Below are 20,125 nucleotides of genomic sequence, written 5' to 3'. Positions count from 1 at the left end.
CATTTACCTTCTGGATTATCAGTTGTTGTGGATGGAAAAACTCTGACTGGAAGCAACTTCCCTTTGTTGAATTCTATCCAGGACTCAGTGTCTAGTGTGGAGAGCCTGCAGCGGAAACACACRCAGTTTGAAAAAGCCCTGGAAGCTCAGATGGAGAAAATCCATGAGATGGCTTCATTTTCTCAGCAGCTAACRCAGAACAAGCACTATGACTCAGAAAATATCAGCAACAGATGTCAGGCTGTTCTGAGGAGGTGAAGTCAAACCCTTTCCATGTCAGTCACCAATCTCCTCTGCAAGGAGACCCTTCTCACATGATCAGTGTCTTTAAATTATTTAAGAGAACTATAAGCTGGTTTGCATTTGCCCAGCTTTGTGCTTTGAACTGTGGTCTCCCCAAACTGGCCATATTTCATTAGGAGGCTTCCAAAATGCCATTAAGTGAAGACGGAGCAGAATTCAGGAAAAGACACTTCCTCTGTAATTTTGCATTCTGGCCTGGCCTTAGGGACAGTGCTGCAAAAAGAGGCCTGCCATGCTATTAAATACTCCATTATCATTAAACACCATCCATGAAGGTCATTTGCTTGGCAACTGCTTTTCACTGCTCTAATGGGGTTTATCTTTAAGCTCAAATTATCCCTTAGGGCATTTGCAAATTTTCTGATCAGACCTTGCACTACTTTCCTAGGAATTACTTTATTCGTACTAGCAATTTGCATATTGTTCATCTTAAACAAACACTGGCAGTAAAAGCAGTTGTATTCACTGCTGTGGTTGATTAAAAGAGCTAAGTAAATTTATGAAAAGAGATTGGAATTYCCTTATGGTTAAAGTGAACATACTGATTTATTAATATGATCTAGTTTTATATGCTTTTTCAATATCCCAGTTCTGCATTAACACGAATAAAGTGCTGCAGGTTCAAAACTGGGGGGATAAAAAGGATGGTAGCTTTGTTTTAATCATGACAAACACCATCATACTTGCAGGATTTCCATATAAGAAACCTGCTGAGTTTCTGTTCTCTTGAACCCTGAAAGGCAATAATGGTGATTTCTAGATGCAGTTATCATATATACAGAATTTGTATGTAGTTTAAACATATTYATCTGCTAGCAATCTTCCCAATAGTGTGCTGGGAATCTTCTCTGACAGCCCAGATCGAGGGGATCTCTAGGAGGCACATTTCCCTCCTAGAAAATGGAGGATTTTGTGTGTTTTAGAAGTGAAATTAATTAGAGGTGAAATTTGAAAATGCTTGTCTAYCTAATTCACTCCATGACTTTTACCTCACACATCTGTCTTCATCTCAGAAAAGAGAGACTACTGGAGAATGCTGCTGCTCGCAGACGTCTGCTGGAGGAATCAAGGCTTCTGCAGAAGTTCCTGAAGAATTCTTTCGAGGTACAATTCCATAGGATTCATAATCTGGTTTCTTAAAACATATTGTGCTGCATAGATCTGAATCCCCAGACAGATTTACTGTGAGAAGAATCAAGGAACTGAGTTTGGAATGAGATCACATTGGGAAAGATGAGGATAAGAATGAAGGTATATTTTTTCATCTTCCCTCTAGTCTAGTCTGGTAAATGAAAGATCCACTGGGCATTGGACAACAACAAAATGCAGAAAAAAGTAAATGCATTGAAAGGGAATGTACCATCATTAAAAAAAGATAAGAAGAGATAAATCAGTTCTTTTTTGTGAGATGGTGACAGTGGGTCAGAAATTGGGAGATCCTTGCCTATGCTCCCCCATGCCCTCATGTGTCCAGGCATTTTCTCATTGCATGGGGCTGCTCCAATGGAGACAGCTCCATTCCCAGGGAACAGTGCCCGTAATCAGAGATACAGGGGTGACCTCACGAAGGGCAGGAGGAGTTTAGGGAAGCAGAGCCTCAGAAGGACAACTCATTTCGGTCCCCACTCACTATTTCTCTGGTTTAGATATATGAGGAGAGCCTGGCAGGCTGGAGCTGAAGGTTTTGTTTGCTTCTGTTCTTCCCTCCCCAAAGGTGGCTGCCTGGATTAACGAGAAGAATAGCATTGCCCAGGATGATAGCTGGAAGGATCCAAGYAATCTGCAGACCAAACTGCAGAGGCACCAGACTTTCCAAGCAGAGATCATGGCAAATAGAAATCGTCTGGACTCCATCAAATCTGTGAGAGAAGCGGGATTTTTGGCAAGGGTGGGAGGAAAGACTCTGCAGACAGTGAGTTAAAGGAATCTCAAACAAGAGAGGAGGAATCACTGCCGCTTCACTGGCATTGTCCATGTTGTCTCTGAGTATACTGGGAAATTTATTCTTTTAGTTCATCAAGAATTTTCTGTGCCCATCTGTTTCTTCATTCTCTCTCTTACTTTTGAGTGTGAGTTTGCTATYCATATTCACCATGCAGGTAATGGAAACAGACATCTTGCAAGCCAAGATTCAATCAACTGATTTTAGGGACATCTCCCTCGGGAATGCCAATTTAGAAGTGTCCTTGTTTATTTCCAGCAGAGAGTCCACCCGATTGGATGCACAACTTTAATAAGTCATATAAAATRTGTCCAACAAAAAGAAGAGCTTCCAAGTGTTTCCTTTGCAGAGACATGCTAGTAGGCGAGATATGAAGGAAGCCTGACAAGATTTGTCAGATATTTGGCAGAAGCTGTGATCAGATGATAAGTTTGGAAGGTCAGACTGTTACATGTTTATTAATTTTATTTTCAGCACAGTGCTTACTAGCTGTATTTTGTAATACATTGCTAAGCATTAAAGGTAGATTCCCCCCTCCAGATTCACCTGCATCCAGTGTCTTAGAAACACCCTACCCTTTTTCTCTTTTTCTCTTTTTCTCTTTTTCTCTTTTTCTCTTTTTCTCTTTTTCTCTTTTTCTCTTTTTCTCTTTTTCTCTTTTTTCTCTTTTTCTCTTTTCCTCTTCTTTCTTTTTCTTTTCTTTTTCTCTCTTTCTCATTTTTTTCTTTTTCCTTTTTCTTTTTCTCTTTTGCTTTCCTTTTTTTCCTTAAGTATTTTAATCCTGCTTTGTGCAGACACAACAGGAGGGGGTTAAAGGGTAGAGTTACAATTCTTGGTAGAATTACCTGTTTTCAAAGACTTGTTTGCACAATTTGTTCCACATTATTTCATAACGCCCTGCCTTCTTTGTTGGGAATAGTTCTAGTAGCTGCTCTTTAGAACACCTACTGACCTAGAACAGCAATGTTTCTCTTGCTGTACCTCTTGTTTGCCTCACTGTGCAGTTTCTGCCCTAATTTCAGTAAGCCTTTTGTCTTTATTAGATTTTTCTCTGTCTCTGCAACCTCTGTCAGGAGGTGAAAGTTGCAGCTGGCCCTTTTCATAACAGTGACAGTAGACTGATTATGAAGACAAAAGTAATATATTTTGGTGCATTCAGCAAAGGAAGAACACGGTGCCTGTTCCCTCTGATTTAGGAAGGGGAGAAGATGCTCTATGAAAGGCACTATGCCCCAGAAGCCATTCAGTCCAGACTACAAGAAATGGAAGAGTTGTGGGAGGAGCTGCTAGCAAGTTGCCAGGATAAATGGACCAAACTGCAGGATGCTTACAAGGTAATACAGGGACACCAGTGGCTGGCTCTTGGTGTCGCTTCCAGAGATAGCACGGCTGCCTTGCTATGTGTCTCCTCTGCAAGTGTGTCACTTGATACAATCCAAGTGATTCCTCAYGACCATCAGTGCAAAGAAACCACTGAGTGTGGACTGACTGAATGGAATTGGCAGGAGAGTTGGAGATCCCTATGGAGGCAAAAGGACTTGCAGGCTGGGCCCCAKTCTGCTTTCTGCTGCTGGTTTAGATCCAGATTCCAGAGAGAGAGGCTGAGGAAAAATGTGTTTACTCATTTGTGCCAGCTCTCTGCATCTCAAGGGCATCTTTTCTCCCGCACATTGAGAAAGAGGCCTACAGCTGCTTTTCATTCTTCTAGCTCCAGGCACATGAATTCCCATGACTGTGAGTTATGCTTGGGCTCTCAGAAAATCTGTGGTTATAAAACAGAGCTCTACCTTTCAATGGTTTCTTTTTAAGGCGCTCTGTCCATGATCTGCATTTATGCAACACAAGTAAGATAAGCTGTCGATGTATCATGGATCTGTTCTTGTCTTCACCGTGACTGAATTCTCTTTTTCATTTGTACCACCATCRTATATGGGAAGAGTTCACTGAACACTGRGAAGTTTCYCCRTGTTTGTGTGTAATCTTTACTGAAAGCGACCAAGATTTTTACCTCACACTGTCCGTCTTAAATATTTAAAAGAGTTTTTCTTCTTGCTTGTTCTCAGGGTCTTCATTTTCAGCGAAATGTAGAGGACACAGAGAAATGGTTGGAAGGTGTGGAAAATGAGCTGAAAGCACCATATAGTGACAATGATCTGGTGGTTTTGAACAGTCATCTGAAGAAACAAGAGGAACTGGAGGAAGATATTGCTGGCCATAAGGACAGGCTGCAAGAGCTCGTGGTCACAGCTCTGCAGTTCCAAAGGGAGAAACATTTCCTTGCTGATGAGCTAGAAGAGAAAGTGGATGAACTGGTGCAGAGGTGTGTGAGTGCCTGGCCTATCTCCTGCCATCTTTTTTCTACTTTTATCAGCCTATTTCTTCCCTGGATATTCTTTTTTCTACTTTTATCAGCCTATTTCTTCCCTGGATATTCTTTTTTCTACTTTTATCAGCCTATTTCTTCCCTGGATATTCTTTTTTCTTTCCTTCTCTATGCTGTTCTGAAAAGAGTGTTTTGCGTTCATTCCTTATCAATCTGCAGTCCTCACTGGTTTATCTTTAAAACCTACAGATACAAAAGACTGCGTGATCCTCTGCAGGAGAGGCGTGCAAGTCTGGAGGCAAGCAGACTCCAGTACCAGTTCTTCCGAGATGTTGACGAGGAGTTGGCTTGGGTTCATGAGAAGCTCCCCATGGCTTCCTCCAAGGATTATGGCCACTCCCTGGCAACTGTTCAGAGTCTACAAGAAAAGCACCAGGTARTGTCAAGTGACAATGATTCACAATCTTTAGAGTCAAACAGAGAACACTGAACTCAATTTGTCTCTGGCAAACTTCATCTGCTGTGCTTTGGCTTTGGCTTTGTGCTTTGGCTAACAGGAGTCATGATGCCAGGGGTCACTTCTACCCTTTCTATTTTCAAAGGATATGTCCATGCCTTGGCAACATGCGAGATGCCATCCTGTTTATCATTGCAGTGGTGCAATGCCACACCCTCAGCTTTTCCGTGGGCACACCGGCTCTCTCTGTGAACCGAGTTCAAACCCTGACCTTTGCAATACAAAATAGATTTTGAAAAACTTGTGCATGCTTTCATAGGTTCTTTGGGCAACAGTTGCCCTAACAAAATTATTTCAAACTCGGTAAGAGCATCCAAGAAAGCTCATTGCTCAKATGTCTCAGGATGAGCTCCCAGACAAACATTTTTCCTCCAATTTTTTCCTGTTGTAATGGGAGGGAGCTAAAATGGAATTATTGTGCTAGCTGACCTTCATTCCAGTGGCACCTTTCAAGACAGCTGCTGAATTATTTCACAAGGTTCAGATGGGCCATCAGAGAAAGCAGTGCCTGGAATACTGACATCTCAAATACCAATAAAACAACTACTGTCTTCCGATAGTTCTTTAATAAGGAGCACTGTCTCTTTGCAAACACAAGGTGGAAGAAAAAGTGTTCCTGCTGAAAGTTTCCAGCAGCTATTGGGATCTAATGTCAGCAAATTACATCCCATTTAAATGCCACATCATGTGCTTTTTAGGGAAAATCTGTCCAAACTGCATTAGGATGAGAAAGACAGAAGATCATATAATTGTCAATATGTGTGATAAATATATAAAGTGAGACAGAGGGAAAGCCCAAACATTGGGTGCAATCACTGCAAAACAATAAGAATGAAAAGTTTGTTTCATCATGATTAAAAGTATAAATGTTGTTAAGTGTGCAATTACTCCTAAAAATTGTGAGCTGGTTGRCTTGGTAAGAAAATAATTAAGTTCACAAAAGAAAAGAATGCTTGAGCTGAATTAAGCTGACAAAATATTTCAGATAACTGAAGGAACATAGATACTGCTTTGGGCTGCAATTATATTTTTTTAATTGGCTAAGTCTCAAAATTTTTTAATTAACTGTGAGAATGGGAGATTTATACCATAAAATCATTGCATAATAAAATCCTCTGACATTTTACTTACTCCTCCTTTGGAAACAGGATTAAAATATAAGCTTTTAATTCTCAACATGTTATTAGCTAGAGCCTCTGCACCTTCTTTTTGATGTTGGTTTACAAGCAAGCAAATGTCAGAGGTAATGTAAGAGTCAAGAACTGAATATACTATTAGTTCCACCCTCTATTGTTTTTCCTAATGAACAAGATTTGCAAAATTCAGTCCTTGGTTTGTTACCACAAAAGAGATGGTGTGTGAACTGTATTAACCTAAGGAAAAAAAAGCTCTCTTGCAAAACAGCATTTACACACAAATATATTATGCCTGCAAACAGCTGCTTGGCTTGGAACACATATGGTGTCACTTTTCAACAACATCTTGAAATTAATAGGGGGAAGTTAAAGGCAAGATTAGAATCAGAGCTCTTTTCCAGCCGAGTTTGACACGTAAGTTGAAAAAGCAGCTCCTCTCCTCAGAGGGCATCTTTTCTATGTTAACACACCACTGCAGTCTAACTCTGAACCTGCTTATTCTTAGCTATGAAATCCAATAGAACTGGTAAAATTGTGGGGTTTATTTGTGCTGAAGGTGCCCAGGCACAGTCAGCCAAGGAACGCACGTACACTCGCAGACAAATCACAGCAGGGTCCTTCCCTACCCAGGGAAATGTCATATGGGAGGGTATATGGAGGGATGCACATGGTTTTTAAATCCACCAGTCTTCAGAAATTAACTTCAAGTAAAGTCTTTGAGAATTGTTCAGGTACTTTTCTTCTCTCYTTGTCCTGTTGGCTGCCCAGTAGCAGTGTACCCACAGTGCTTACAATGGCTGCATCATCTACAAAGGCATTGCCAAGTGATTAATATTAACATGCAGGCACATTGGTCATTCTTCTCTAGACATGTTTTAATTCAAGAAATGCCACATAAKGGAATGGAAGTGGCTATATTTCAGTGGAATCTACAAATTAGAGGTTTATGATTTGATCCTCTTCGCTCCACACTCTGAGGTGGATACACATCAAAATTCAAACTTCATGACTAAATCTGATTTCTGTGATCACTCCTTCACCCCAAAAAACTCCTCCACTCCACTTCAAGCATGCATTCAGACTTCRTACCTCCGACCCACTTTCGTGAACAGAAAGCAAATTTATAATGGAATTACAGGCCTACATTTTCTGGAATAAAAATTCCATAACTTTAATTTCTGGTCTATCATTTTTCTCTTTACTCTTTCCAGAATCTGGAGAATGAGATAAACAGTCGGGATGCTTTGACCAAAGCAGTGCTCAGTACGGGACAGAAATTGGTGAGGGGAGGCCACCCAGCCTCTCGCAAGATTATGGAGCATCTGAAGGAGCTTGAGACTTCYGTAGAGACCTTGAAGGCAGAGGCTCAAGAAAGGAGACACAGGCTTGTGCAGTCCTATGAGGCCCATCTGTTCCTAAATGAGGTAAAGATGGTTTCTGAAAGATTTATTTTGGCCTTTCTTTTCTTAAAACAACTGACCCCTATACTGCTTAATGGATGTAAGTGTTGAGAAAGGAGCAGAATTCTCACTGCCCTGAATTTTCATGTCTGTTAAAATGGAGAAATAACAATTATCTTCCCAACTAATCACAGTGATTTATGTGTAACTGCAATTACTGGATTCTGGGTCCATTTTTTTGGAACTGTCTGTTAGATTGCATAGCAGGAACACACCTAAGRTGTTCTCTGTTTTCACTGATGTATCAGTGCACCACTGCTTTCCATTTACTTTACCTTGACCTAAATGAAGCTGTGTTAAGGCTCATCCCTGTATTTTATACAGCTGCTGGAGGTGGAGGCATGGCTGGCAGARAGGAGTTTCATTCTGGAGACCTCTGATTATGGGAAGAATGAAGAATCCACACAAGTTTTACTTCGTAAACTTGAAGCAACCAAACTGGACATGGACAGTTTCGGGTCCCGGATYGAGAAAGTACAGGAGACAGGTGCCAGCTTAATAAACAAAGGCAGTCCAGAGAGGTAGGAAAATAAAAACAGGTTTCTCCTCCAGGTCTAACAGAAATGTCCAGAGAATGTAAATAGTTCACCCATGTCTGATGGCTCTTTCAGAAATAAGACTTCAGGTAAAGTCCATCCCTCCTTCATGATCATCACACACACTGAGCTCCCCAAAAGCCTGATTATTGTTTTAATATTTTTATGAGAGGGTTGGTTTTTTTTAGCAACAGGCCAATTAATGCAGGTCAGCTTCTTTGTCCATTGTCTAYTCCCAAGAACGCTCATCTAGTTCTAATTTACCACAAATGCTCAAAAACCACAGTGCTTGGGAAAGGAAATGAACATTCCTGACAGTTCACTGTTTTTCATTGGAAGTTTGTTTTTATATCTGGGGAGGAGGAAGTGGAAAGAGCAGTCATTTGTATGATATGCTTCAATTTCCTGCGCTAGCTGGCTTCAATGGCACAGCATAACTCACTCCATGATGATATCTGGATTGCTCTGTATTTTAAAGGTATTGAAAATTCAACATGTCAGAAAACACAGTGTTCAAAAAGAACAGTTAAACAAAGACATACTTTCTGTTTCTTATTCTTTGCAGTTCAGTCATACTTTCAAAGCTCCAGGGGATCCTAGCAGACTATCAGTCTCTCCTACAGAAGTCTGACACCCAGAGAAAACGCCTGCTAGAACAATTCCAGTTCTATCAGTTTGAAAGAGAATTCCAGCTGGTGGATGCATGGCTTTCCAGTAAACTGTCTGTGGCAGAGTCCGACGACTATGGGCAGGAATTAGATGATGTTGAGGTAACAGAAAATAAAAGCTTTTTTGTTATACACAGCAGAGAAAGTGATTCTTTCTGTCTCTCTCTAGAGGTCTCCTTCTGTCTCTCTAGAGGGAGGCAGAAACTCTTATATCTAAGTTTGTGTTCCCATTTATTCTGCAGGTGCTGGAGAAAAAGTTTCAAGATTTTGTAAATGAGACAAAACCTCTGGGACATTCCAAAGTCATCTCCTTCAATGAGTTAGCATCTAAACTGGATAAGGAAGGCCACAGCAAGATGGACATTATCCAGAAGAGAACTAAGCAAATCAATGAAACGTGGGAGAAATTATGCCATGCCATTCAGACAAGGACAGAGGTGGGAAACACATGAAAAACTGCAGCATTGATTCCCGTGCCATCTCCCATGTCCTTCTTTCTTTTCCAAACCAGTGCATTGCTCATGTTTAAGGTTTACAGAGGCAATGAGTACATTTTGTTCATTTTTTTCTAGATTATTTTCCTTTTATAGCCACTGCTTATCCTATTCTTTCTGGCAAGGCTTATGCTTGAAAGATATTTATCAGCTCTGAGCAATTGTTTTCCTTAATTCATGGCTAACTCTGGTTTCCTGAAAAACAAAGCTAACCTGACAGTTTAGCACCAGCAACAGAAGTCTGGCTCTGACACTAATCAGTCTCTTCATGGAAATATTTATTGAATAGTTTGCTAAACAAGATCAAAAGTCTCCTGTTTTGGTTTTTTTTTTTTTTTTGCTGAGTTGGCTACTTGAAATCAAGGAAGGCATATGGGAGAGAATGGGATAGAGGACAAAGAGCCACTCCCCACCTTTAGGCAGAAGTCAGGTGTTAAATCAGCTCATTCCCTCTCACTCCCTCTCAGGAAACTGCAGTCACAGATGTGTCTGGAAAAGCAGAGGTGACACACAGAACTCAACGTTTTTGTTTGCTTTAAAGAGAAAAAACATCAGATATCCTCAACCCTTTTTTCACTACTGTTGCGTACCCATGTTGCTTATGAAGTAGTTCAAGTCCATTAATGTCTGTTAGCAGAAATAAATGCACAATTGTCAATATATAGTTCGACTATAAACTAGTATTAGAACATTTTTTTTTAATCCTCTCATTTCAGAAAAACATTATTTTTGCTCAATTTCTTCTATTTTCACTGTCTGCCATACAGACCTTTATTCCAAGCGAGTATTTTAGGACACTTTCTGTGGTGTAGGGAGCTACCTTTAGAGAGCAATTCATGCTCTCCATTTTGATGGATAATAATATCCCTCCATTACATGGGGATAAATTGCTCTTTGGAGACATCTGTTTTTTTTTCCATTGTCCAAGAGATCTTGGGGAAATTAGGTTAGCTTAACACCTCACTTTCAGGTGACTTAATGGAGAGGGTGTTTCATTACCCCTCTTGGTCATTTTGTACTGCATTATRACAAATTAGGGTTACCCTTTTTTGTGTTGTAGACACAAAATGCTATYGAGTATTTCCATTAAATTACTTCTTTCTTCCAGAACCTGAGTGCAGCCCGTCAAGTTCACCAGTATGACCATGATGTGGATGAAGTAAAGGGCTGGATGCAGGAGAAAGAGGCAGTGGTGGATATAGAAGATTATGGCTATGACCTTCCAGGTGTACAGACACTTCTCAGCCATCTTGAGGGAGTGGAGGTGAGAGGATCTGTGATGAAGCAGTACAGAAAAGCATAGATGGAAAAAAAGAGGAGAATGATGCTTGACTGATGCCTCTCAAGGGCCTTGCTTGCATGACAAATTTATTGCACCCTTAAATATTCTTTGTGCCTCAGAGAAGAGGACATTTTCGTCCTGTTCTTAACATTGGGATATTATATTATTAATGCTTTTGATTCTAAGGATGAAAGACTTTTTCTTCTGAAATCTATTCCAAGCTGTTATTATAATTGCAAAGGTGCCATGTGAACGACAGGAAGCTTCAGCTCCACTCTTACCAAAATAATCTGTGCATCACATCTAAAGACGCTTCTTTTATGTTTGATGATGGATGTTAAAAGGGCATTAAGGAAAAACTGAGAGGCATTCATATTTCCAGCCTCTGTACAGCCAGAGGGTGGAAAATACATGCATCATGGTTTAATCCACTTTTGATAGAACTAAGTAATGACTTGGTCTTACAATCCATTCTGTCTCTGCTCCAGAGAGATCTAGGAGTCATCATGAAAGAGCTGGAACGGATTCGAGGAGAGGCTTGGCACCTCAGCCGCACGTACCCTCAAGTTAAGGAAAACATCATGGACAGACTCACAGATGTGGATGAGTGCTGGGAAAACTTGGACAAAAAGTTTCTGGAGAGGAAGGCAAGACTGAGCCAGGCAGAACAAGTCCAGCTCTACTTCAATGACTGCAGGGAGCTGATGTAGGTGTTGGTCCCTTGAGTTTGGCAGTGGGCCCTATTTCTTGTCTTTCCCATAGAGGATTTTCTAAATTACACCTTTTAGTTTTTTGATCCCTGCCCCAGGTGCTCTGCAGCTTGCTTTCAAATCTCTTTGAATAATAATCCATGGCACCTACTAAACAGCATTTCACWGAATTCACCAGATATCATAGATGATCATGACACCTCAGCACATGACAAAAGCCTCTTTTTCAGACTATTTCCTAAACAGTCTTAGAGAATTCAGTCACAGTGGATTAATTCGGTAGTTTCACAATTCCCTTTGAAAATACTGTTGATTCTATAGGAAGGTAGGCTTAGATAGTGAAGTAATTTGTACACCTGTATAGACACCAGGGCCCCTTTTTGTCAGTCAAAGCAATGGCATTAAGGATGATCTCCTAGAACAGGTAATGAAAAAGTTCACCCATGACAGGAGTAGCAATACAAAGACAGTGAAGTGGTTACCACTGACTGTTGAACATTTACTTGCTAAGGGATAGATCCTGTACCATTTACTAAGAAGAGAATTAACTCCATCCCAGGCAAAATCAGGACAGCATTAATATCTTCTGTGAGGAAACATGTACCCACAGCCACGGGATGTGTGCATTCCCAGATGTCCAACAGACTCAGATTCCTCTCCTTTTCACCCTTTGTTGTGCAGGGCCTGGGCCAATGAGATGCATGCACTGGTGATATCTGAGGAACTGGCAAACGAYGTCCTGGGGGCGGAGCTGCTCATCAAGCGCCATGAGGAATACAAGCGTGAGATAGAGAAGCAGTGGCTGAAATACGAAGAAATGCAGCGGGCAGGAGGTGACCTGGTGCAGAATGGRCATTTCATGTCTGCAGAGGTGTGTTGAGGAGTTGAATATTTTACAAACAAGAGCAAACAAAGACATGAAACAGACGGGAGGGGCAGCTTTGTCTCTCAGAACAGAAGAACCAAACAGGATAATCAGGTTCTCTACTATTAAAAGCTACGTATTTCATATGACATGTAGGAAAAGAAAACACATTTTAAAGTTGTTGTGCTACGTCACAATGCAATTGCCTTGCATTGCTGATGTCCCTGAGTTCACCAGAAGATATGTAATTCTTCAGAAAAGTCCAAAGGGGCAAGAATGTTAAGATATCTGTGATTCTGTTATCCATTTACCTTCAATCTTTGCCCAAGACACTGTCTGTAGATCCAGAGATCACAGCATCAAAAACATGTTCAGAATTTATGCAAAACTGCATTACTTCTGTTATAGAAAGAACGAGAAAACTTTCCACACTTGAAGTGTCTCCGTTGTTGCCTTGCCATAATGGAAGTATTTGTACACCTTCTGTTTCCCACTAGTTTTATAATTCAAGTTGCCTGGGTATAAAGTTTCATCTTGGGAAATGATATGGCAGAGTATTGGTCATASAGTATGTGGAGTGTGCCTAGAATTGTATTATCTAGCCACACAATTTACATACTAAATTAATTCAAGTAGGAAAAAATGAGGACTCAGACATCTTTTCTAAATCATGATGACACCACAAAGTTATCCAGAGGTCATCTTCTAAATCACGAAGGCAGACTTCATGCTAGTGGACTGTCATGTGAAAGTCTGATTGGATTTTTTCAACTCGTGGCATTACAAATGTCCTTTTTCTAGATTGAAGAAAAACTGTTAGAGCTGTCAGAGCTGATGAAGAAGGTAAAGGAGAGCTGGGACATGAGGAAAGTGTTATATGAAGAAAACTGGGAGATCCAGTTGCTCCGCAGAGAGCTGGAACAAGCAGAAGCGTGGCTGGCTGCCAAGGAGAGCTTCCTTTCAGATCCCTCCTATGGGGTGAGTATAACGCAGCACTATAAACGCTGTGTGCTCTCAGCATGTGCAGAGAGGTCGGCTCACGGACCAGTCAGGCCTGAAATCAATCACAATCTCAACAGCAATGCGCCCCTGAGATTAGAAAGGGCAGGAACTCTGTCCTCTTACAGCAGTGAGCCCAGGGCTGTTGCTGCATTTGACACAGTGATGGGCTCCTGGGAGTGGTGGCTTCCAGKGGGTGGTAGAAGATTTGGGAGAATTCCAGACCATTTTTCACATGACTTGCAGAGGGTTCAACCTTCCCTGTCTTGCTGAGTGCCTGTTTCAAAAGGAGAAAGGGTGTTTCCCCACCTTGTAGGGAAAAAAGGGGGCTTTTCCCACTTCATTCTTCTCGTTAAATGGTAGAATGTTTGACTTGATACCTAGCATGTAAATTCTTTTTTTAAACACCAGCAACCATATTTTTCTTGTTTTTTATTTCTCATTGTTGACTGTCTTCTGATAGTTTACAAGATGGGAAAACAAAGTCCTACACTCAGGTATCAGAAAGTAAGTAGAGGACATGACAAAAGTGTCAGACACATTTGTTGTAGGGTAAGAAAAACTGTGTCTAGCACAAGCTAGAATCCAAGTACTTAACCTGCACATAAACAGTTATAGCAGGAAACCGTGGTACTACACACCCCAGAAAAGGGAAGGTTGGTATTTGACCTCTTTTTATCCCGCACARTGGACAGACTGCAAGATACAGACTGCTTTTTTAAATGTAAATTCAGATTCTTCATACACTAGCAGAGGTTTAGACATTCAGTTACAAAATTTTCAGAATCCTCACTTGGCTAAACCTGAAAATCTTAGGTATMATCTCTTCTGACAGGCTTGATTTTAGACTTCTGTATGTGGTAATTTTTCCATTCAGGATTCAGTGTCTGAGGTAGAGGAATTACTGAAGAAACACCATGATTTTGAGAAGATGCTTGCAGCACAGGAGGAGAAATTTGCTCAGCTCAGCAGGAAAACTAAGGTGAGTAGTAGGAGGCTGATGAGCTGTGCATGAGACAGGAAGATGTGGGTCCGTGATCGTGGATATCACTCCACATAACAATGAACTCCTGTCCTGAGATGGGCTAAATGAGTAACCAAAGCTGAGGTATTTCTCAGCTGAGACAGAGCAGCTGAGAACAAGACCTACATGTGAYCAAAAGAGACTAAATATCTAGAAAAAGCTGTAGGGGAGAGGTAGAAGTTTTCTTTTGCCAGGACGAGAGTCTGAGAAACAGGCTCTTGCTACACAGTTGGAGAGATTTTGCTTCATTCAGGATTTAAGAAGGGAACTGGAGTCACTTGAAAGTGATAGAGGATAGCAAAGGGCTGAAAATAAAGGGAGACCAAGGCAGAGACAGGCCTTTATCCCACTGGCATCAGATTTTTACAATGGATTGTGGTAAATACCAAAAATACTTAGTGAGCCTCTCAGATTCTGTTTCAGTGTGGGGGAGAGGGTTTTTAAAATTATTTTCCTGAAATAACCAGCAAAACATAACAGTTGTATTTTACTTTAGGTTGAAAATGAATCTGTCTTTTGATCAGTTATTTGCAAATTGGCTAAGTGAAGGGACAAAGGTCCTTCTCTCTAAAACTTTTCTCGACRAGAATCCTGGATACTCAATATTCTTACACAAAAATTACAGAAGCAGTGCCACAAAAAAAGGAGCATGGTTTCTCTTGAGTTAGTTAAAAAAAAATCAGCCTCCAGAGAACTTAGCAAGGGCAGGATTCACCGTGTTTGAGGTTAATTGCCATTCATGGTTTGGGCAACAAAATAATGCTCAGCATATAGCAATAAGATTCAGATCTAACTCTAAGAAATACAGACATTTCTGCCAACAGAAATACAAGCCTTAAGATTCAGTGCCAGGAAACAATGTATTTGAAAAACTATTCCTTCCTAAAATAATAAAATCTTATGTAAGTATTCATGAATGAATGAAGGTGATTTTAAAAAAATGTAACACTGCTGTCCTACAGAGAGAGATGAATGTTCTGAAACAAGTGGACACAGAAGAGAGCGAGCAGAAGGATAAAGGCAAAGTTGTACGGGTTCCTTCTCTGAGAAGAAAAGCCTCTGACAAAAGGAATGCGCCACCCAAAGTGACAGAGATAAGGAGCACAACGCCACTGCCACCTGTGCCCGGACCCAGCGTGTCCTGGAGGGTCCCACTTGAAACTATTTTCTCCCCCGTTGAAAAATCTCCAAAAAGTTTCCAACAATTCAATTCTGAGGAAGTTCCTGAAGAGCTGAGCAGCACCAAAACAGAAATGAAAGCTGAGACGAGGCTCRGTGAGACTGTCACTCCAGCTACACCAGAGATGGTGGGCCCACAAGCTGTGTCTGCAGAAAGTCACAGCTCTTTAGGCTCTCCTTTATCTCCTGCTCCTAGAAGCCAGCAACACAGGAGCAGTTTGTCAGAATCACAAGCCACAGACCACTTATCTCCTCAGGAAAAAGGTGCTGTAGGCTCCTCTCTTTCCAACCCRCAGACCAAAGTAATGGCAGCACCACCCGAGCCTGGACAAAGGTCACYGGATAACTCAACAAATTTACTGCTGTCTACCTCCTCTGGGGAGAGATTAAAGAATACATCCTTGGTAAGCCCCAGGAATTCCTGGCTCTCTCCTCACAAACCACTATCCTGTGCAAAAACATCCACTCTTTGGAAGTCAGAGAGAAGCAGGAGTTAGTGGCACGCTTGCCAAAGAGCTGACCCAGTGCAAGACTAGAGCAAACAACTCCTGTTTGCTCAGCCTGGCAGGAAATTCACTGTTAACTCGTGGACAGATAAAATTATTTCCTTTTGCTCCTGTTCTCTGAGAGAAATTTGTCACATACTCAAGTGGACCGGTACAACACTAYACATTGGTGTAACTCAGTAACTGGGGAGGTGGTATGAATAATTTGAACAATTTAAGTTGTAAAATTTATTTAATKATATAAAAATAATATTAGTTAATTAACACACTATGATAGAGCAAATTCCATAAGCAAATCATTCAAGAAGCATATGAAATTCTCTTTGCTTAGGTGGTCTATCAAAGATATGATTACAACCTAGGGAGGATTTCCAGCTGTGCTGTCAATGTAAACACCAGAGGAACCAGAGACCAGTTTCTTTGCATGGAATTTATCTAAAAAAAAAGACTTTCAGAAATTTAGCATATGTCTAAGGGTCATTTTACAGTTAAGTAGCAATGTTCTTGCATGTCTCAGGTTTCTGCAAGTCTCCAGCAGATGGAGGGTTCCCTAGAGAAGCGAGACCAGCTCCTTCCAGGAAGACAACAGGTAGAAACAAATAATATCACTCTGGGTTATTTCATTTTCCCTTGAGTTATTGCCCAGATCTGGTCTGACTTCTTCAGGACAAGCTCTTGCTGAAGAGGAGCTCARTACTGTGGGTTTGCTTCAGCTACCACTAAAATGCATGAGGAAGTATCCACTGATTTTGGCAGTACCTGATCCTCGAGAGTAAGAGACATTGGAACTTTTGCCTGTCATGGGAATCATGGAGAATGGGGTCTGCCTACATTAGTGGCCAAAAAATAGACAGAACTTTGATTATTCGCCTTCAGAGATGTTGCTGACCAATGATGTAGAGCTTGCATGAACCASTTGATGTCATTTGTTCAGTCCTGACTCACAGAGAGCCCTCCTTGAATGACCCACACAGAAACTATAGTAGGTTCTGTTTTTCTGAGAGATAATAATGACTGTGAGAACTTCTGTGATCRTAATATTGACAGGTCCTGGCTTCCTGTGGAAGTTGCATATGAAAGATTTCACTACTATAAAAGATATACTTCATAACTGAATTTTATTACTGTTTCTATTTATGTAGCCAGGCTCAAGGTCTTGGAAATCCTTCTATGTAAAACTTGATGGATTAAAGCTTGATTTCTATAATGATGAAAAAGAAGCATCTGAGGTAATTTGGTTTTTTTATCTTTCTAGCCAACTCTGTGTCTATGTAAAAATTTATTTTTATTTTACCTATGTAAAAATTTATTTTTAAAAGTCACCTTTGCGTTGATTTGGGGCTGGGGTAGTCTGTTCTCTTTCAAATGTCAACTGAGTGAAAATTCAGCAATTATTCAACCAATACAACTAAAACACAGAATAATAAGCTTTCAGAAATTTTCAAATATATTCCTTAAAAGAAGTATCTTATTCAAAATTTCCTTCAAGATATAATGCAATCATCCCATGGTTTCTCCGTGGTTTGTCTTATTCAGTGATCCTAGTTATAAAGTTAAAGAGATGGGTGTGTAATCTGCCTGCAGGTTGGTGTGGAACTGAATCCTAGCAGAAAGGATGCAGAAGACATTTTGTTTTAATTTTATCCCCCTCCAGAATATATCCCCACTCCTGTCCCTCAGCATTCCTGGTGCCAAGTGTGAGAGGCTGATGAATTACAGCAGGAAAGAGAATGCCTTCATGCTGCGGTGAGTCTTATGGAGAAGTGCACAAATAAAAGCCTGCACAGCTCCCAGCCTAAAGCTGTACATTGTTAGGAGGCAAAACTGGAGCGTCTCACACTCACAAATACAGAAGGTGTAAGGCAAAACTGATTAGAATTCACCTTTTCCTGTCCTTATTTGCAGGCTGAGAGATGGGGCGGAGTATTTCTTTGCAGCACCTTCTCAGACACTGATGGAGGACTGGCTGCAATCTCTACAGAATAATATAGGTACATTCTCGCTTCCTTCAAGAGTGAACTGTGATTTTAGCAAGGGATGGTGAAAGGAAGAGAAGAGAATGAGGTGTCCTTAGTTTGGGGCCTTCTGAGCCGTCCTTTTTGCYTGTGTTAGACAGTAGCACACAAGTCACCTGCTACCTTGAGATGCAGTGACCTGGCAGGACAATGTCCAGGGTGACTTGCACAGCAGCCTTCCTTCACTCGTACTGTGGCCAGCATAGGTTTATTCCCTGGTAGAGGCTTGGGGTTKTGTTCATCCTTTTATTAAGGAGCTGCTTTGGATCTTGATCAACAGCTCTTCTTCTGAACATTTGTCCAGGCAGTGGCTTACTGGGAAGGAAGCCAGAGCATAATTGTAACTATGATCATCAGAGAAAATTTTTATGGACCAAAAGCGGCAAACTCTGCCTCTAATGTTACTTTTTATTTGTTGGTTTTTTTCACTCTGTAGGACACGGTAACAGATCACATKCTACAGTGATGGTGCAAACTTTCATTTCAAACACAGAGACCTCCCAGAAAAGAGTGTGGGATTTCCCAGACAGGGATTCTGCTGAAAGAATAACCAGCAAAGGCTCACTCCTGAGGTATGGGCTCTGTGCCACAAYGCTGAACAGAGGTCAGCACTGTCTGTGCTCACCTAGCAGTCACCTACAGAGAAACTGCCCTGAGGTCAAAAAGTCCTGTTCCTCTGTCACTAATTTCATAAAAATACTGTGACCAGCAGGACCAAGGCAGTGATTGTYCCCCTGTACTTGGCACYGGGGARGGAACACCTTGAGGGTTGTGTTCAGTTCTGAGCCATTCACTTCAAGAAAGCTGGAGCATGTCCAGAGAAGAGCAACAAAGCTGGAGAAGGGTTTGGAGAACAAGCCCTACCAGGAGAGGCTGAGGGAGCTGGTGTTGTTTAGACTGGAGAAAAGGAGGCTCATGAGAGACACAGGAGGCATGGAAAATACAGCCACAGCCAAATTCAGARATCTGGCCTGTTTGAATCAGTTCTGTTGCATTTGGAGTCTGTACAAATCTTACAGGCTGTGATGTGAAATCCAACTGCCATAGCTGGGCAGACTTTTGCAGCTAAACTAGATGCTTAGCAAGTCCTTACACATACAGAGTGACTTAAACTSCTCTAGACTGTACCTTATTTTCTGATGATGCTTTTTGTTGATAGGAGAACACCTTCCTTCAAAATCAAACCAGAGAGAGAGTCTGCAGAATTTTCCAGAGATTTTGAGGAAGATGGGCCTTCAGTGRCACAAGCCTCTGTCACCACCCTAAGCCGAGAAAAAAGTGGAAATAAAGCAAAACTTCTTCCATCTCTATTAAGAGTGAGAAGACAAAAATGACATTTGCCTTAATGACAATTAATAGCTTAACTCAGCCCTCTGGAAATGTATTGATATGTTTTAAGTTAATTGCTTCCCTCTGAACTTTTTAAATTATGTATTAAATCTCATAAAATCTTTAATTAAACAGGATTGCATCTGATATACATTTGTGTGTATGACAACTTTGTCATTTGCTATTATCACCAAGTGTCATCTACTCCAAGGTACAAACAAAAGGGCAGGGGAGGGGGCTTTAAGACAGACAGCTCAAAATGAAATGTTTCTGTGATTCAGGAATGGGGAGCACTGAGAAGAGCATGAGGTGCAAGCTGTGAGTGAGCTACAGCCACCTGCAAGAAGATTTGCAGAGGCTTGGGTGGTCTGTGCATCCAAARGTAATCTTTGTTATATACTTCCTACAGCACTTTGTGGTCTCCACATTCTTTATACAACACATTAACCAACAATTCTCTATTTACCAATTCTTTCTGGTTGAAGCTACCTGGAAAAAAAGGTCCTGCAGTGTGACTCATTTTTAATGGAATCTGAAACTAAAATAAGGCATGAACAATCAGTGTTTCAGTGTAAAAGGAGAGGAGAAGTAGGATAGCAAGRAGGAGGTCTAGTCCCCAGACAGCAAGCTCCATGTGCTAAGGTTTGATGGGGAGGAATAYGTATTTTCCCCCCTACTTACCTCTGTTTCTGAGCCAGAGAAAAGTTACTTAGCATGAGGCTGGAGAGAAATGGCATTTTCTACCCCCAAGTACAGTGTAATGGCTGGAGGCTCTTCCCTGACAGGTGGAAGCTAAAGCTGTGAGTCCTTAACTCCTCTGACAAGGAATTCAGCCTT

General features: G+C 41.1%; 1 protein-coding gene and 1 long non-coding RNA gene across 2 annotated transcripts in view; one reads left to right on the top strand and one right to left on the bottom strand.

Annotated features, from left to right (window-relative positions):
* SPTBN5 (spectrin beta, non-erythrocytic 5) overlaps positions 1 to 19,293 on the top strand; it is an 84,701-nt gene extending 65,408 nt beyond the window's left edge. Inside the window, exons 46-67 of the mRNA XM_057365865.1 lie at positions 82 to 254; positions 1,317 to 1,407; positions 2,018 to 2,164; positions 3,442 to 3,579; positions 4,309 to 4,565; positions 4,818 to 5,004; positions 7,433 to 7,645; positions 8,006 to 8,202; positions 8,783 to 8,987; positions 9,128 to 9,322; positions 10,488 to 10,643; positions 11,150 to 11,367; positions 12,053 to 12,242; positions 13,038 to 13,214; positions 14,113 to 14,217; positions 15,222 to 15,842; positions 16,462 to 16,533; positions 17,087 to 17,173; positions 17,599 to 17,690; positions 17,850 to 17,935; positions 18,396 to 18,531; positions 19,119 to 19,293. Of these exons, the coding sequence (XP_057221848.1) occupies positions 82 to 254; positions 1,317 to 1,407; positions 2,018 to 2,164; positions 3,442 to 3,579; positions 4,309 to 4,565; positions 4,818 to 5,004; positions 7,433 to 7,645; positions 8,006 to 8,202; positions 8,783 to 8,987; positions 9,128 to 9,322; positions 10,488 to 10,643; positions 11,150 to 11,367; positions 12,053 to 12,242; positions 13,038 to 13,214; positions 14,113 to 14,217; positions 15,222 to 15,842; positions 16,462 to 16,533; positions 17,087 to 17,173; positions 17,599 to 17,690; positions 17,850 to 17,935; positions 18,396 to 18,531; positions 19,119 to 19,293 (3,918 nt within the window). The remainder of the gene's footprint in view (positions 1 to 81; positions 255 to 1,316; positions 1,408 to 2,017; positions 2,165 to 3,441; positions 3,580 to 4,308; positions 4,566 to 4,817; positions 5,005 to 7,432; positions 7,646 to 8,005; positions 8,203 to 8,782; positions 8,988 to 9,127; positions 9,323 to 10,487; positions 10,644 to 11,149; positions 11,368 to 12,052; positions 12,243 to 13,037; positions 13,215 to 14,112; positions 14,218 to 15,221; positions 15,843 to 16,461; positions 16,534 to 17,086; positions 17,174 to 17,598; positions 17,691 to 17,849; positions 17,936 to 18,395; positions 18,532 to 19,118) is intronic.
* LOC130573437 (uncharacterized) lies at positions 7,076 to 19,152 on the bottom strand. Its single transcript, XR_008965333.1, has 2 exons — positions 19,088 to 19,152; positions 7,076 to 10,653 (listed from the first exon to the last, which is right to left on the bottom strand). It is a non-coding gene; the product is annotated as an uncharacterized LOC130573437 (long non-coding RNA).
* Positions 19,294 to 20,125: the final 832 nt, after the last annotated feature.

Source organism: Malurus melanocephalus, unplaced genomic scaffold (genome assembly GCF_030028575.1).
Source record: "Malurus melanocephalus ecotype Western Australia unplaced genomic scaffold, MMel_1.1 scaffold_2, whole genome shotgun sequence".
Classification (NCBI taxonomy): Eukaryota; Metazoa; Chordata; class Aves; order Passeriformes; family Maluridae; genus Malurus; species Malurus melanocephalus.
This window is presented reverse-complemented; position numbering and strand designations above follow the sequence as displayed.